The 17241-nt window shown below is 39.4% G+C and overlaps 3 protein-coding genes across 3 annotated transcripts; all 3 read right to left on the reverse strand.

Annotated features, from left to right (window-relative positions):
* Nucleotides 1-936: 936 nt before the first annotated feature.
* cops9 (COP9 signalosome subunit 9) lies at nt 937-5658 on the reverse strand. Its single transcript, XM_083936318.1, has 3 exons — nt 5509-5658; nt 4855-4927; nt 937-1691 (listed from the first exon to the last, which is right to left on the reverse strand). The coding sequence occupies exons 1-3, from the start codon at nt 5569-5571 to the stop codon at nt 1654-1656; spliced, it is 174 nt and encodes a 57-aa protein (XP_083792444.1). The 5' UTR covers nt 5572-5658; the 3' UTR covers nt 937-1653.
* An 801-nt stretch (nt 5659-6459) lies between these two features.
* On the reverse strand, nt 6460-8885 carry otos (otospiralin). The gene is made up of 4 exons (XM_083936019.1): nt 8830-8885; nt 8601-8667; nt 8179-8202; nt 6460-6881 (listed from the first exon to the last, which is right to left on the reverse strand). The coding sequence occupies exons 1-4, from the start codon at nt 8872-8874 to the stop codon at nt 6694-6696; spliced, it is 324 nt and encodes a 107-aa protein (XP_083792145.1). The 5' UTR covers nt 8875-8885; the 3' UTR covers nt 6460-6693.
* A 1122-nt stretch (nt 8886-10007) lies between these two features.
* Nucleotides 10008-15277, reverse strand: apodb (apolipoprotein Db). The gene is made up of 5 exons (XM_083936608.1): nt 15197-15277; nt 13108-13232; nt 12850-12971; nt 11902-11987; nt 10008-10596 (listed from the first exon to the last, which is right to left on the reverse strand). Exons 2-5 carry the CDS (start codon nt 13216-13218, stop codon nt 10364-10366), a joined length of 552 nt encoding a protein of 183 aa, XP_083792734.1. The 5' UTR covers nt 13219-13232; nt 15197-15277; the 3' UTR covers nt 10008-10363.
* Between the last annotated feature and the right edge of the window lie 1964 nt (nt 15278-17241).

Genomic DNA, 17241 nt, shown 5'->3' on the forward strand with positions numbered 1-17241 from the left:
CTGAATCTATATGGGTTTTTTCTTTCTCTAACACTGAATATTCTAAACGAGCAACAATCTGACTTAAACATTTCGAGAAATTATTACAAAGCATATCAAGAGTTCAACACTCAAAATCTCTGTTTATCTGCTTCTTCAGGACTGTTGGTGTATAATCCTGTTTTGATTCAAATACTGCTAAATTCTGATTGGACGCCCAGTATGTGACATCAGCGTTTTCCAACTGAGCTCGCCCACTTAAAACCAGTGCACAGGGAGAAACAAAAACTTGTGTGAAACAACCAAAACCATTGTAAATTTGGCAGAAATGACAACGTGTTCATGTAGGAATGTGCTGCTCATTATAAAAATGAAATGGTTGACACAACAGTTTTAGGCCCTTTAAGTCACTCAGGGTTCCTCCACCTTTCCCCAAGTCACATTCAAGCACTTTTCCAGCATTTCAAGCTGTTCCAGCACTTAAAGCTGTGGTAAATTACATATCCAGTATACTGATTATTGCATTTCTTCATCACTTTAAATTAGATGTTATGTGCTATGAAACAACCAAAATGATGTTTCATGAAAGTTTTCTACAGGGTGACAAATTAAGACACAACAAAGTTTCTTTTGCACTTATCAAACCTTGAAAACTCCACATTAAGATTAAAGATCTTTTCCAGGATTGATATCCTACATATACAGTGTGCTTCCAATATTGGGTAAGGTCTTTTCCTGGTTTAACATAACCATAACCCAGTGCATAAAGCCAGCTCCATGGAGACTTGTTTTCCCACTTTGGTGTGGAAGAAGATGACTGGCTGCAGAGCTCTACCTCTTAACCCCATCAAACACCTGAGTCAGAACTTATCACACATCATCCGCATACTTTTGGCCATGAACTGCAGCTTCTTTACACTGTAATCCCCTGCACTGAACAGCAATCTCTCTCTCTCTCTCTCTGCTAAATTCTGCAGTATGCTTACATTTCTAATGTACATGCGTGGTGTTAATATATTGAGCTGAAGCGTTATATTTTCTTAGTCTTGTCTTTTAAGCCCACACATGCAGCTGCTTTATGTGGGCTCGCATCCCCTCAGGGAAAGTCCTAATGAATCATTTATAATGGCATTTGAACTCCAAAGTTCACAGAACAGCCGATACAGTTAAAGCACATAAGTTATTCTTATCTAAAAGTTCAAATCCCATCCATTTCCCTTATTTATAATAGCTGTAGAGTCTACAGCTGAACTCTTTATTTGCTGTTTTTTTCCACATTTTTGTGCAGCTGTCTCCTGTCCCATCGTGCCCCAACTGACCATTTAGTGGTGATGTTAACACTGTATCTCGTATGTAATTAAGTTTGCTAACAGGTGTTTCGCAGAGCCAACAAACCTACAATCCAGCCGGGAGCAGATTCAAACACGACAATGCCAAAACCATACTCATAATTTTCTCTAAAGCTGGAATGTAAGGGATTCTCAGAATTCACAGACACCTGGTTTACCACGACAGCTTTTTTTGTGTAAAAACAAAAAGTCTTTATTTCAGTGTGGTGGTAAGTGATATGTAGGAGGAGGGGGCTGTACAAGAGAGAGAACATGCAGTCAGAATAAACCCATTCTCATGATTTCGTTTATGTACACGTTCACAGAAACACTTTGGATGCTGTCGTCACTGCAGGTCATCGTCATCAAACAGATCCTCAAAGTCTGCAGAGAGAAGAGAGAAAATAGAGAAAAAACACAAGAACAGGGTGAGAATGACAGCAGACTTTTAACCAGGGTGTCTTTTACTTGTACTTAAAATGTGACATGGGAACTGCATACATGCATTCAATTTATGCCTTAGCCATTTCTTATAAACACAAAGGTACCTGGAGACTCCAGATGAGGAAGTTCTCCACATCAATGGATAAATAAATAATAATACTAATAAAAAGGGTGATTCCTGTTGGTGATTAGCACCGTGGATGGATTACTGAACAGGCTTACCAGACACAGGCCCGGGGCCCGTAATGTCAGGGGCCCTGACTCATAAAATGTTGTTGAAAAAAAACACAAAATGATCCCAAAGAGATGCTAAATGACCAGAAATGACCACAAAGAGACAAAAATGACTATAGGAATACAAAACGACTGCGAAAAGACACGCAAAATAATTTTAAAATAGATGTAAAATGACCACAGAATTCAAAATTCACTGTTTCCAGCTTCACAAAGTTCCGCCAAGGAGGTTGTTTTTTAAGCTTTGTTTGTTTGTTTGTCAGCAGGATAGTGGAAAAACTACTCGTCCAATTTTCATGCAGCTTGGTGGAAGGGTGGGGACTAACAGAAGAACCCATTACATTTTGGAGCGGCTCCAAATCAAGGGGTGTATACACAAATTATTTTTTTCGAGAGGGCCTTTGTGCTGCATTCACATGTCAGAATACAGCACACCTTCATTAGTCCCTCAGAAAAATGAGTTCCTTGCCGAGAAAATTCAAAGTACAATTACATTGTGAGATAGAGCATGCGTTGGCCCGGTCTGCACTCTCTTGTGATATTAAATTCATTATATTTGGGGTTTTAGACACAACAAACCATTTGTCCTTCAACAAACTGTTTTTTTTTCTTTTCCCAGACACACATCATTATAACCACTTTTAATCAAGTCAATTGTATTTGTCCAGCCCAATATAGCTGCAAGGACTTTCCGAATGTAGAAAGAAATTTGCAGCCGTACATTTGCCGGAAGGTCTATCTGCTCAAGCGGATTCAGTGCACCAGGCTGGAGAAACTCTTTCTTTCATGTCTCTGTGGTTTCCAGGAACAGGACATTCCTGTTTTGCCTAATAAGGGACAGCAAACGAGAACAGCTTGGCCCTTGGCTACTCGAACCCCCTTACAACTTTTAACAGAAGCCACCGCAGCACCAGGGGCTGCAAGTCTGTCTTTAGATCCTTATTTTCAACAGTGTGATTAAAAAAAAAAACCACGTCACGTTGTTTCTAATCCTAGCTCACACCTCGAGTCCTGATCCTGAGTAAGTGTCTGGTGTGCACATATGAAAAGATGAGCGGCTAACTTAATGACGAGCCATTAAGGTGAATTATTTTGGACTTTCCGTCTAATCATGTGCACCAACTGTGTCTTTTATCCAAATCAAACGTGACATTACAGTACTTTAAGTGCACACACTATTAGCATGAATATGGGACTCTGTTAGCGCCACCAGCTAAAACGTGCCATACAAGGAGAATTCAGTAAAGGCAGTTGGCAGTTTTAGTAGTGTTAACAACACAATTGATTTAAAGGATCGCGTGTGTTTTAAAGCAGCTGACTGGCGGGGTGTCCCGCTGAGTTTCAGTCTGACAGCAGCTATAAAACTCACTCCTCCTCCTCTCTTTCCTCTCTTTTTTTCTTACAATCCCTCCTTTTTAACAATCAGCTCTTTTCTTTCTGGGTCATGTGCTGTTGAGCCAAAATTGTTTTGCCTTCAGCCGACGCTGCAAGACGGAAAACAGATTAGCCTAGTGTTTTTGTGCGTCCTGTGTATTTATGTGTGTGAAACGGGTGTTTACAGGGGGAAGGACAGGATTTTTTGGGGTTCATCAGAGAAGACAGTGTGGTTCAGGCAAGAAACAGGATAACGTGCTCACAATTATGCTCCAGTTTTATTTTCTTTACTGCATACATTGGGTTTAAACTCTTCAGACGTACATTTCAAGTTTTACCGCTTTACTGTCTGACCCATCTCATAATTTCCATGCAGAGTATGAGCTCTTGCCCTCTGGCAGGAGATATAGAGTACCCAAATGTAAACTCAATTAAAAACTCATTTGTATCTACCTCGATTAAAAATTTAAATTACGTTGCTTGAGGGGTTTTGTAATAGCTTCATGGTGTTATCACTGATTGTGTCACGTGCAATGTGTGTACATTGTGGTTGTGATATGTGCTGTTTTGTTTATATGTTTGCTTGTCTTTTATAATTGCTACTGTGGAGGAAGCTATATCTGCAGCATTTGAGTCTTAGACAAATTTGTAGTATAGTGTTTACTTTAAAAGCTGCCCAATGATCAGGTTTCTCTAAAATATAATCGTTTCTGTTGATCTCTTGATCATTGAAAGGCAACTGGGTTTCTCATTTGGGGCGGCAGTAGCTCAGTCCATAGGGGACTCGGCTGAGAACCATAGTGGTCGCTGGTTCGAGTCCCTGTGTGGACCATGAATGGAGTGTGGGCTGGTGGCTGGAGAGATGCCAGTTCATCTCCTTTGCACTGCAGAGGTGCTGTAAAGCAAAGCGCCGAACCCCCAACTGCTCGGCGCGCCAATCCACTTGGCAGCCCCCTCGCTCTGAGATCTCTACATTAATTGCATGTATATAGGTCCTGTTAGTGCATGTGTGTATTTCAGGCCTGTGTGTGAGTGTGTGTGTGTGTAAAGTGAACAATACAATAACAGAGTGAAAAAAATTAATTTCCCCTTGCAAGATAATTAACAATATGTTACCGAATATCAGATAACACATGTAAACACAGCCATTCCATTGTGTGTCTGAAAAATGTGGGCAATAAAGAAAGAGGACAAGTGGGAAGAAATCATAATGGTTCATTGTTTTAGTCAGCAACTCTAGAAGGGTTTCACTTCATCAGATGTGATCATTAAAAGACAAAGGAGTATTTTGATGACTCTTTTGTTGCATCACACCATGTGGTTATAGTTGCAGTCGAGATAAAAAATAAAGAAATTCAAGATTACTCCGGAGGCTGGTTGCCACACCGCATAAGATATGTCTGCTTAATGTCTGCTCAACGAATGAAATTGTATGGTATGTTATTTGTTTAAGTGAAGCATTTGAAGGGGAAAGAGAGAGAAAACTGTAGCTTACCGTTAAAGAAATCAGAGTGCACTGCTTTTTCATTGGCTGCCAGGTCCATTAGCAGGCCACTGCTGCCTCCTGCCTGTTAACACACAGCAGTACAACTGGTTTTATGGCATTGGCAAACCACACACTCACACACTCAAACACACACATCACGTTAAATGTAACCAAAAGTATAGAGAAGCTTCTAAGGGACAATCTGATTACCTGAATAACACAATACTGAACCATTTCTGCTGGTGTGGTATCAGCTGTGCATTATAGAGAAGGGACAAGTTGTGGCAGGTCGACATCATTTGTATCCCGTTATAACGTTTGCTAATATGAAACGGCTCCATATTCACTGACGTTATTAGTTATGATCTTGAGTATACAGAAAATAGTTGTATAGTAATTTATAAAGAGGGGATACACAATTTGTTATAAACGTAACATTATTATCATCATATTGTTCATTACAGTATTAATACATACGAAGAGACTTTGCCCTTTATCACTACATTGTTATTATTTTGATTATTATTCACCCGAAAGGCTGTAAATCGATCGTATCTGAAAGCATTATTTTTCTAGAACATTTGCTACGAAGCTAGTTAGCATTAGTCAGTATTTTTGGACGATTATGTCGCTAACGTTCGGTCCAAATGTGTCCGAACCCACCTCGTCCAGATCCACGTACGGTCCGGCGCCTTCAGGAAACATCTCGTCCACCGCGGGTTTCATTGTGTTTTGGTTTCAGTTCAGCAGTTCTACTGGTTTAAGAAGATGTTGCAGCTCTTGAGTTTGTGGCTAGCTGGCGCTAGCACGTAAACAAAACAAACGTGTGCAACACTATTATGTGCTCGGCTGACTCCACTAGCGCGCTTCAATGATTCCGCTTTCTGCTTAAAGGTTGAATATGTAGAATCTTTATTAAAAGCTATATTTAAAAAAATACACCCACATTTTAGGGGTACAGAATGAAAGTATTGCTTTTCCATAAAAAAAAAAAATTAATCTGAATTGCCGGCATTGCGGGTTGCCGGGGTTGTCCTGTTCGGCCCAGCTACTGTAGGCTGGCACTCAGGTGAAAGCCTCAGAGAAGGGGGTGTTATTTGTTCCAGCAGCTGAGTGAGCGGAGACGTGCAAAAACCAGAGTCAATATAGGCCGAGCATTCACTCCATGGACTGAGAGAAAGGAGAGGAACGCCATTCAAACGCACGCCCAAATGGCTACGTTTCTCCATGATCAGTAACATCACTTTCATCTGCACTTAGCTGGAACGGCTAACGCTAACAGTCAGTCAAACTCCTCTAATCCTTGTTTTTATGGTGAGATTTGCTGGAGCGGATGGGTTCAAACAGGCTCAAACAGACTCCGGTCTCCTGTAGACCACTGGGCCAGGTCTGACCAACCTGGCAACCTGACTGCTGGAGTTATTTTTTGTTGTTGTGTCTACGATCTCGAGACACTAGATGGCGGTGTTCTGCTCTTTCTCCATATTCAACCTTTAACATACACTGTATAAAAAAATGAATTAGAGAAAAGATACATTATGAGATTGAGAAGAATTTAAGTAAAAAGAGAAAAGGTAAATCAAATGAATTTATAGACATCATTACATACTTGGAACATGTTTTATTGTGGCACATAAAGATAACAGGGAATCCTACAAAAGAGCTACATACTCTACATCTCTATTCTATTTGCTTAGCTATGCTTTAAACAGTGACATACTTGGTAAAGAAAAGAAATCCAGTATTCACTTCATTTGCGTTCTTGCATGCTATTTTTTATTGTTTATTCAATATCATTTTCTTTATTTCCTCACAATCTTCCCTTTGTATTTACTCAGGATATCCCTTTCAGTGTTCATGTCCAGCGTTGGTCTCATATCCCAGGGTGTCTCCAAGGTGCTGGTGGGCGAAGAAGGCCCGGGCCATCTCGTTGATGTGGTTGTAGGCGCCGATGGATTTGAAGTACTCAACGTAGTTCCAGAAGTCTGAGGTGGAGTAGGGCCAGTAGGGAACACCTGGTGGTTCTTCATATGGCACTAAAGACACACAGCAGGTCAGGGAACTTAAAGGATAAACCCACTCTCATCATAAACTATAACATATCATATTCCACATAGTTCAGTATGTTGAAATATTCCAAGAATGCCTTTACACAACCTCAGAACAAAGGGTGTGAGCGTGTGGCCTCTTTAGATGTAAAGAGATGAAAAGCAAGTCTTTCCACTGAAGACAACGTGAGCCGCACCTCTGGTTCAAAACGCAACACGTGCTGTGATCAGCAGTGGGATGTAAGTACATTTACTCAAGGACTGACTTAAATGCAATTTTGACGCAGGTATACTTCACCTGAGTTTCAGTTTTATGCTACTTTAAATCATTTTACTCCACTACAATTCCGACAGAAATAATGTACTTGTTTCTCCAATTCTTTTATTTGAAACTTACTGTTGTTAATATAAAAATCATACGATGTGATTGCAGTATTATAGGCCGACTAATCTACCCAGGAGTTTACAAAGTATCTAAACAAAACATTGAAGGACTACACCATAAAAATGCTCTTTATTTATTGGCTAGTGATTAAAAAAAACAGAATGTCACAGACAGGCATACTTTATTAATCCCTCTAGAGGAAATTCAGTTTCATAGCAGATGTTCGAGGATCCATTTTGCATAATGAGTACTTTTACTTGAGAAAATATTTCTTTTACTTGAGCAACATTTTGAAATCAGGACTTTTACTTGTTATGGAGTCTTTTTAGACAATGGTGCTTTTTCCACCTCTGCTTAACTTGAGTATTATCATTTTAGGGTGCTTTATATATATATATATATATATATATATATGTAAATAAATAAATACAAATATAAATCAACTAATTCATTATGATGTATAATTGTGGATTGAGCTACCCTAATAATAATAATAATAATAATAATAATACATTTATTCGTATTGCACCTTTAAAAACAAAAGTTTACAAAGTGCTCCCACAGAAAGCCAAAGCACATATAAACACATACACATATAACCTGGAGATACAAAGTAGAGAACAAAGTATTGATACTTTGACATTCACCTTAGAGGAAATGTGTTTTGTTTTTACTGTCACATCGGTTACACCTTGATAGTCATTATAATTCTGCCAAAATGCATTTACTTCCAACCTTCATCTCTGAGCATGATGTGTTCATTACATTCGAAAACAAACACAAAGCCTGTCTGTTTTTGGAAGTGCAAGAATACTCTGAAAAACTATCTATAATATCTGTAATAATAATATGAAGGCATCTAAAAGGAGTTAGGTGTAAGGTGTTATTTCTATACGGTACCTCCTTCTGGGATGACTCTGGCCTCTGTGAGGAGAGAGAGAGAGAGAGAGAGAGAGAGAGAGAGAGAGAGAGGGAAACAAAATTAACATTCTCAAACATTCCACGGCTTCCCACGCACAAAGAAGGGATTCAAGTGTGCAAAGTGTGAAAACTGAGCTTCCCTCCAGAGGGAATACCTCAGGATACCTGCTCCTTCCTCAAATATTACGGCTGACAAGAATTCACCCTCGGACAGAGTCCTCTTTGTGCACATGCAGTCACTGAAAACAAACACTCTCCTCTAGATGCAGTCCCATCTGGAATCATGTGTGATTCATAAGCATTTATGCACTCGTATATCCACTGTATTACCTCACAACTACATGTTTTTATTATTATTCAACCTGAAGCACAATCTACAGATTAAGAAAAGAGAAACTCACCGCTGGGATGGCAGGCAAAGAGGCAGAGGAGAACACTGATCCAAACCAACAGCTGCATCTTTCCCTCCTAAATGAACACAAATGCATATGAAGCTCTTGGTTTTTAACCCACTGGTCTGTCTATCAGTACATGTAACGGTCTCCAAAGCCTAATTTTCTCAAGGTTACCATAGTTTTGTGAGTTTTGAATGATGTCAAAATCATTTAAATGCTGAAATCAAATGTTTACCTGTAAATGGTCTGTGAAGCTGTGCAGAGAGATGCTGCTGTTCATCTGCTGGTTGACTGTGGTCTGTGGTGTGTGTGTGGAGCTCAGCGGAGGAAGAGCCAGACCTCCACCTCTCATACACACACACACACACACACACACACACACACACACACACACACACACACACACACACACACAATGAAGTCCTACCTGTCCACGCATGTTGGGTTTTTTCCCCTGTATGTGCACACATTTCCCTTTGACCAGTGCTGGAAAATACTTATACTTAGCTTGAGTCAAATATTATCATTTTTACTCCATTACATTTATTAGACAACATTAGTTACCTTGCATATTCAGATTAATAATTCAAAATATATGTCGCATTATGGATCAAACTATTCAGCATTAAAATGTAAAGTATCTAACATAAGCTCCGGTTTTAGCAGTTCAAACATCAAAGTGATGAACACATTAATTAATTACTAATTATAATGATATACTATAAGAAAAACTCTTAAATTAGTTCGACACCCGGCGTGTGTTTTGATGTTATTACTTTCTCTCTCTCTTTTTTTTTTTTTAAAAGATTATTTCTTTGGCAGCTTTCAAGCCTTTATTATATAGGACAACCAGGACATCGGGTAAGAGAGAGAGAGAGAGAGGGAGACATGCAGCAAAGGGCCACAGGTTGGAGTCAAACCCGCGTCCACTGCCTTGAGAACCCTCAGCCTCTTTACATGGGGCCACTGCTCTAACCACTGTTCCACCAGTCACACTGTTATTACTTTCTCTTCAGTAAGAGTTTAAATGCAGAACTTTAACTTGTAATTATTACTTTTATTTATCTTCATATCTGAATACTTATTCCAACGTCGCCACTCGCTAATCGTGCTTCAGGTTTTAGCATTTAACTGAGAAATAATGTGTTGGTGCATTCAGTATTAGTAACATTACAAGGCTTTCAGAGACAATCCAATTTGAGTTCAACTCTTTGAGAAAGGATTAAAGGTGTAACTTTTTTTCTTCCACAGTTACCGTAAAACTTTGTTATGTGTTATGTTAGATTCTTCGTATCGTCTCCTTGTTGCTCAGTTAGTCAGTACAATGTTAACCAGATAATTAAAGAGTGACCAAATGATCTGCTTAATGAATACAGCTTTAATATATCTTTAATAAACAGTAACTCACCCACACATGTGTTGCCATCACCACAAATATGCTTGTTTCAACACTATGTAACACATTATTGCACATAGTTTAACATGTCCTACTAGAATACAAAATAGAATATATGAACAACCAGTAACTTCATTGAACTCTTGTGTATTTGTAGGTTTTGTATTTTATCCACTTTCAAAGCGCTGAGCTGTTTTAAAATGTAAAAATATATTGTCAAAAAGATCATTAAATGTTTTCATGAGGCCTGGATGATGCTGGATAAGTATAGGAAATAAAAGCCACTCACACTGAGAATTCAATATATAATTGCCATATAAGATAGTGTTGATCAAGTATTCAGCCCCTAATGAGTGGAAGTTTCCATGAATCCCTAGTCATCCTTGCAGCCCGTCTGGTCTGTGGCCTTCATCTTGCAAAGGTCGATCCCTTCATTGATCATCAGGTCTTTGGCGTACCTCACGGTCTCTGGAGGCGGGAAGCGAGAGCGGCTAAGGATCCAGGCGAAGTCGAAGTGGAAAATACGGAAGATGTCTGTGCAAGAGTACACAACGGACAAGCCGGTGTAGTCTGTGCTCAGAATCCAGTAGGGTCCATAGGGAGTAACTGGAAGAAAAAGTCCATTTACATATTTAATAATCAACTTTTACTACACATCATACCCTTAGAGCAGTTTAGAAATGTATTCACCGTCACACGTCGTGATAAAATAATTTACAGTAAATGCTTATATTAGCTTTAAGAAGAACCTTTCTTTTTCTTTTTTTTTAACCGATGTACATGAACAAAAATACAAATTAAATAGTTGATTATACAAACAATTCAGTTGCCAGGTTTTTTTTTGTGTAGGTAGAATAAAGCTTGGTACAAGTATATATTGGTATAAAGGTCCAAAGGGAGATCACAGCTTAAATAAATGCTACGATCATCTGCATACTGATGAAACAGAACAGCTTAAGTACACAAGGCCATGTTTGTGGCTCTGTGAGCTAAATGCTAATCATCAGGGCACTTGGTTCCTCTAATTTCTGATCTTAACATCTTAATTCACTATGGCTCACACTGGAATTCTCGCCTGAGAGGTCAGACCAGTTATGTAATGTTCAAGTTGGCTGAAAAAGGACATGAACCTCCACTAATAACTGGACCCGGAAAGATAGACAATGACATGTTTCGCAGACAGACTCATCGTCATTCCAAATGCACTGAGGCTGCTGCATCATTTGTTAGCCGATAATCATCATTCAGACGCTATGTGAGCTCCGCATGTAGGATGAGCCTACATAAGTTCAGTGATGAGTGAAGTCTGCTAAAAACAACAACAACATACCTTAACGTCAGACTGTGTCATTTTGACTCCCAAAACGACCTATGACTGATCTACTGAACGTGGGAATCACATATGCATACACATACGCATACGCATACGCATACGCATACGCATACGCATACGCAACAAAACTACTGGATCAGGGATAGGAAAAGATTTGGTTCCAAGTGAGTTAGTTCAGATCAGAGACACATAGGTGCATGATGTAGGAGCTTGAAATAGTTATGTCCGTCACAAAGTTGGTTAAAAATCTCCATGTTGACATTTGGTGTCGTCTCCTGGGTGAAAGTCCTGTGGTGGACCTTGGTGCTCTTATAGCCTACTATGTCACCGTACTTCCTCCTTTAGTCCTGCCAGAGTTACTGCAGTCCCTAGAGGTTTCTGCCTAACCACAAATGTAAATACAGGTCATCATACTGTCAGCTTTTCGGTTTGATTTTTTTTAAGGATCTATGGAATGATTTTAATCATATAATTATTAAAAACATTATTATCTCAGACAAAAAGTGACAAAAACAAACAGCGAAGATGACAGGAACAAAAACAATATGAGGAGGATAAGGATGAAGAAGAGTGCTTACAATACGAGAAGCTGACTCCCAGCCTGGCAGGTTCTCGCACGTCTTGTACCACCGCGGTCCCTTCTATTACCTCCACCTTGTCTTTACTGAGAGACAGAGAAACAATGAGCTATTAAATATGACACATACACTCCCATTAGTAAAAATGACACATTTGTACAAGGTTTAGTCTTTCCTCAGTTCTAAGCATGAGGTGTGACACCACCAGGCCATCAGTCTTCTGCTCAAGATCCACAAAAATAATCATTATATAAAATGATTCAATATTACTCCGTGTGTTTCGATTGTGATCCGACCGATATGTGTGCATCAAGTTTTGTTTTTTTTTCTGGTGGGAAGAAAGTTTTTGAGTGAAGTGAAATGGTTTGATTTAAACTGTGAAAGTTACATTGAGTTCATCTCTGCTGCTTAATTTGCCTTTTTTATTCATTGTTATGAGGCCGTTGTAAACACAGATTACATGAATAGTACTTCTGCAAAGAGCCGTCATTTGAAACCTTCACAATTCAGATTTAAACCTTTTCTAGAAACTAACAATTACAACTAATTCTGGATGTGTTTAATCCATCATGAATCTTGAATTCAATATTACACAAAACAGTCCTGGTTCATCTGAAAAGGAACATTTTGAAGCTAATGAGAAACTTAATAAGCACGTTTTAGAGGTGCTGTTAGGCTATGTTAGCTTCGGACAACCATGCTAGCTTTTACCCTTATCTCCAGGCTTTATGCTAAGCTAACTTGCTAGAGGCTCAAACTTCAAATTTACCATACAGACATGGAGGGGTATTAATCTTCTTATCTACCTCTCAGTAAGAAGGTGAATGGAAATATTCCCCAGAATGCTGATGTTCTAGACTTGTGGGGTTGTTTCCCAGGCATAATCTAAACATCAAATCAAATGATTGGTCAAGTCAAAATCAATAATATATATCCTGCAATACTCACTAGAACTGAGAGTTCAACACCTGGATGGTGCCGTCTTTCCTCAGGGCGTAGTTGGCCTCGATGCACTTTCCTCTCTCGAAGGAAGCGGGAAGCTTCTCGATCTCATACCACCGGCCCTGATACTGTCAACAGAGAGGTCCCAGTAGTCCTGTGTAAGTCACTGTACATGTGTGTGTGTGTGTGTGTGTGTGTGTGTGTGTGTGTTTGTTCATGTTTATGCGTGTGTGTGTGTGTGTGTGTGTGTGTGTGTGTGTTTACCTTTTGAAGGTTGAAGTTGGGCTGCACTTTGGGAGTAGGGCATGGACCCCAGTGAAAGGTCTGTGCGGACACCAGGGGGAGCAGGAGGAGGAGGAGGCAGACGGCAGGCATTGTTCTAAATTGTTCTAAAAGTGCAAAAGTATCAAAATATTCTTAAGGTACCAAAAGTAAAAGTACTCATTGTGCATATGTAATACAATGGGCCATTAAAGGCTAATGTCCTAGTTGATTATATTTTCTACCATTAATCTGAGTGTGGAAAGTAACTAAATGCATCAGTGTAGTGGAGTAAACAGTAGCAGGAAAGGCAAATACAAGTACTTCAAAGTTTTACTACCTGGATCTTAGACCGTGTTTTTGGCCAATTTGCATTGTGGGTAATGTAGGCGACGGGTTTTGATGAGAAAGGAGAATGTGTGGAATCGAAAAACACTATCTCTGGTTCGGCTGCATTGGTTCTGATCCTTTAAGATTAGATTAGATTTGCTCAGTGTCTTCTTCTAATTCCTTTAATGAATTACCTTTAGGGCTTTATCATATTCAAAAACTTGAAAAAGGTTAAATCAAGGACTTAGATAAGTTTTTTCTTTCCTAGGAAAAGTCATGGGGGAACTCATATTCTTTCAGGCTGTATTTTTGCAGTTTTCGGTCTGCCACAAAACGTCTCCCTACTCTAAATCACACAGATGATGTCCTACAATCAAGTGTTTCATTTTGCACTTATTTCAGATCATGAATAGTAAAACTGGTAAATATGGAGAAGTCTCTTCTTTCCTAGGAGAGGTTATTTTTTTCAGGCTGTATTTTCTGTGATTTTCAGTCTGCCACAAAATGTATCCCCTCTCTAAAACACACAGATGATGTCCTGCCATCAAATGTTTCATTTTGCACATATTTCAGTCATAACTGGTAACTTTGGTAAACATGGAGTAGTGTCTTCTTTTCAAACAAAAGTTATCTGCGGATACAGATTTTTTTGGCCAGCTCCCTTAACATGCGCCAGGTGCGAGGGCCTGCTCATCGCTGCTTCCAGATTTGATTATTTATTATATATAACTATATTAATATATTGATTGTGCGTCCCAAAGTGTCATGATAGTGTAATGATAAATAGGTACTTTAAAAAAAAAAAAATGTACCTACATCTATGAGGCAAATCTGACCAAATCTAACAATCTTAAATATTTCCTTGTTTAGTCTTTATGTCAGAAATAATGGACTAAAATAATGCAGCAAATAAACTCAGATGTAGTTGAGTCATAGATTAAAGGGGGCTTTTTGTTGAAAGTTCTGTATTTTAGTGAATATTTGCCCTAAAAAGAAATGTAAAGCTGAGTAAACTTTATAGATATTGGGTAACTATTTTGTGTAGGAACCCATTGTTTGATGCTGTTTTTTCCATGTTACATTTTTTATTATCTTGCTTGTATTACTTGTATTTTTGTCAATGTCAAATAATGAGTGCAGATCCCAGTCGAGCTGTCAGTAAAGAATGATTCTTTTATTCTTTGTATTGTATTCATAACAGGAGTTTGCTTCTCTTTAAGCGTATGGCTGTGTGAATGTGTTTCTGTTGGCAGGTTACTTGATGTTACAGTGTCCTCAGAGGGATCTGAACATAAAGCCCATCAGTCACATAGTGGCATGCTAAGTTTCTTCTATTGTTCCCTTCAGAGATGTGAAATGAGTTCATGCTTTTGTGAAATATGACAGCAGTGAAAATAACCCCACCCAAGAATATTCTCTTTATCGCTCTTTCTCTGACCTGCAGCTGATCATTTCATCTCCTCTTTTTTCTCTTTACACAACACCACATGTCGCCACACCTGTTCTTCTGGTTTTGCTCTACTTTCATAAGGCCAAAAGGATACTTATTATCCGTGGAAATGTGGTAAAACTAACAACAAACACTACATTTGATACTTTCTCAATTTAATCATTTCCAATTTGCAGGAAATGTCAGCCTATAAAATAAAGAAAAGGCTACTAAGTTCAAGTTGAATACAGATTGAAAAACACAAAGAATGAAGTGGAAAACAAGTATAGTGCAGAAAAGAATCAGTGTTATTTAAGCATAGAAGGCTCTTACCTCAGCTGTATGAGGGTTAAAGGTGTCAGGTGGAGGTAAGGTGGAGGCTGCAGCTGCTGTGTGGAGCTGTGTGGACGAACAGGGACTGTGAGTGTGTTCACATTGTGTTGGGTAATGTCACTCCCACAGCACGAGGCAGCCTGTTAACTTAATTGACATCATGCGCACATTCCCAGGTTGTGAAAACGCAGACACACGAGGGGGAAATATTTGGTTTGCTCAGTTTCCAGTGTTTTGATTTTCAATCACACTCTCTCACAATTCAATTCAATTCAATTCAATTGTATTTATAGTGTCAAATCATAACAAAAGTTATCTCAGGACACTTTACAGAGTAGGTAAAGACCACACTCAACGACTTATTTATGATTTACATAGACCCAACAATTCCTCTGTAGAGTACGGTGGCAACGTAAACCTTCACTATAACAGACAGGAACGTCTGACAGACCCAGCTCTGTGGAGGACGGACATCTGTCTGCACCGGTTGGGGAGGAAGAAAAGGAGAGAGAAAGAGAGAAAAGACACACAGATGGACAGGGAGAGACAGACAGACACACTTCCAGAAATGCAAGCAAGCAAAGCCTAACAGTAACTATAATAATATCTATAGTAATGTGACTATAACTTATGTGTTAAGACAGTTAATACAACAGAATAGTAGAAACAAGCACAGAGAAGGTACAATCTGAACATTGTTTTATAGCATAGGTCTATATATTTTCATTTTATTCACTTACTAGAGGTATGATTTTGTATTTATAACAACTTTGAAATTACAATTCTAATTTGTATATGCATAGTATGCCAGTAGGTCTATACTATGTCATTAGAAGTCATACCATACTATGACTTCATTTGAAATACTGCACTATATATTCTTCATATTTTCTACAATGTATTGTTTCTTATTGATGCTTCTTCTATGTTTGCGTTCCACTTTGCTGCCGTAATAAGGAAACCCCCCTTTGTGGGACTAATAAAATAAAAACTTTACCTTATCTCATCTTAATATCTGTGTGATCCACTAGCTCAGGAGTGAAGAACGTACTGAAAGACACATGTGAATATCTGAGGTTGTGGGTTCGAATTCCTATCAGGGTTTCTGCAATTTGCATCTTGTAATATTTCTCATGAATCTTGAAGGTATTTATGGCATTTTTATGACAATATATTATGAATGTTTTACTACAACATTTCAAAATGATATAGGCTACTACTGGTACGTCCTTTCTCGCCACTACAGTACGACTTCCTCAACGTACGACTGTTTTAGACATGCTATAGTGACTGATTATGGCATTTTTTCAAGTTATTCTACTATAACTTTTCTGGAGACTTTGACATTTTCAACATACTATATACTATGACTTTCTTTTTTTTTTACTTTACTGACTTGCTTATAACTGAATTTTTCATTGCTTATTATCTTTCATCTCATCTCATCTTCATCCGCTTATCCGGGGTCGGGTCGCGGGGGCAGCAGCTTTAGCAGGGGACCCCAAACTTCCCTTTCCCGGGCCACATTAACCAGCTCTAACTTGGGGATCCCGAGGCGTTCCCAGGCCAGTGTGGAGATATAATCTCTCCACCTGGTCCTGGGTCTTCCCCGAAGCCTCCTCCCAGCTGGACGTGCCTGGAACACCTCCCTAGGGAGGCGCCCAGGGGGCATCCTTACTAGATGCCCGAACCACCTCAACTGGCTCCTTTCAACGCAAAGGAGCAGCGGCTCTACTCTGAGTTCCTCACGGATGCTGAACTTCTCACCCTATCTCTAAGGGAGACTCCAGCCACCCTCCTGAGAAAACCCATTTTGGCCGCTTGTACCCGCAACCTCGTTCTTTGGGTCCTGACCCAGCTTTCATGACCATAGGTGAGGGTAGGAACGAAGATTGACCGGTAGATCGAGAGCTTTGCCTTCCTCAGCTCTCTTTTCGTCACAACGGTGCGGTAGAGCGACTGCAACACCGCCCCCGCTGCTCCGATTCTCCGGCCAAACTCACGCTCCATCGTCCCCTCACTCGTGAACATGATCCAGAGGTCCT

Source organism: Echiichthys vipera (genome assembly GCF_963691815.1).
Source record: "Echiichthys vipera genome assembly, chromosome: 21".
NCBI lineage: Eukaryota > Metazoa > Chordata > Actinopteri > Perciformes > Trachinidae > Echiichthys > Echiichthys vipera.

Bases quoted from the DNA above. Each gene is read 5' to 3' on its own strand.
- apodb (XM_083936608.1), bottom strand. From the start codon at position 13,218: ATGCCTGCCGTCTGCCTCCTCCTCCTCCTGCTCCCCCTGGTGTCCGCA. The intron at 11,988-12,849 runs GTGAGTATTGCA...TCTGTCTCTCAG, and splicing joins GTGTTGAACTCTCAGTTCTA to TAAAGACAAGGTGGAGGTAA. The intron at 10,597-11,901 runs GTAAGCACTCTT...TTTTTCTTCCAG, and splicing joins GGGAGTCAGCTTCTCGTATT to TTACTCCCTATGGACCCTAC.
- cops9 (XM_083936318.1), bottom strand. From the start codon at position 5,571: ATGAAACCCGCGGTGGACGAGATGTTTCCTGAAGGCGCCGGACCGTAC. The intron at 4,928-5,508 runs GTGGGTTCGGAC...GTGTGTTAACAG, and splicing joins CGTACGTGGATCTGGACGAG to GCAGGAGGCAGCAGTGGCCT. The intron at 1,692-4,854 runs GTAAGCTACAGT...TTCTCTCTGCAG, and splicing joins GCACTCTGATTTCTTTAACG to ACTTTGAGGATCTGTTTGAT.
- otos (XM_083936019.1), bottom strand. From the start codon at position 8,874: ATGAACAGCAGCATCTCTCTGCACAGCTTCACAGACCATTTACAG. The intron at 8,203-8,600 runs GTGAGTTTCTCT...CTCTCCTCACAG, and splicing joins CTTTGCCTGCCATCCCAGCG to AGGCCAGAGTCATCCCAGAA. The intron at 6,882-8,178 runs GTACCGTATAGA...GTGTGTCTTTAG, and splicing joins CAGAGTCATCCCAGAAGGAG to TGCCATATGAAGAACCACCA.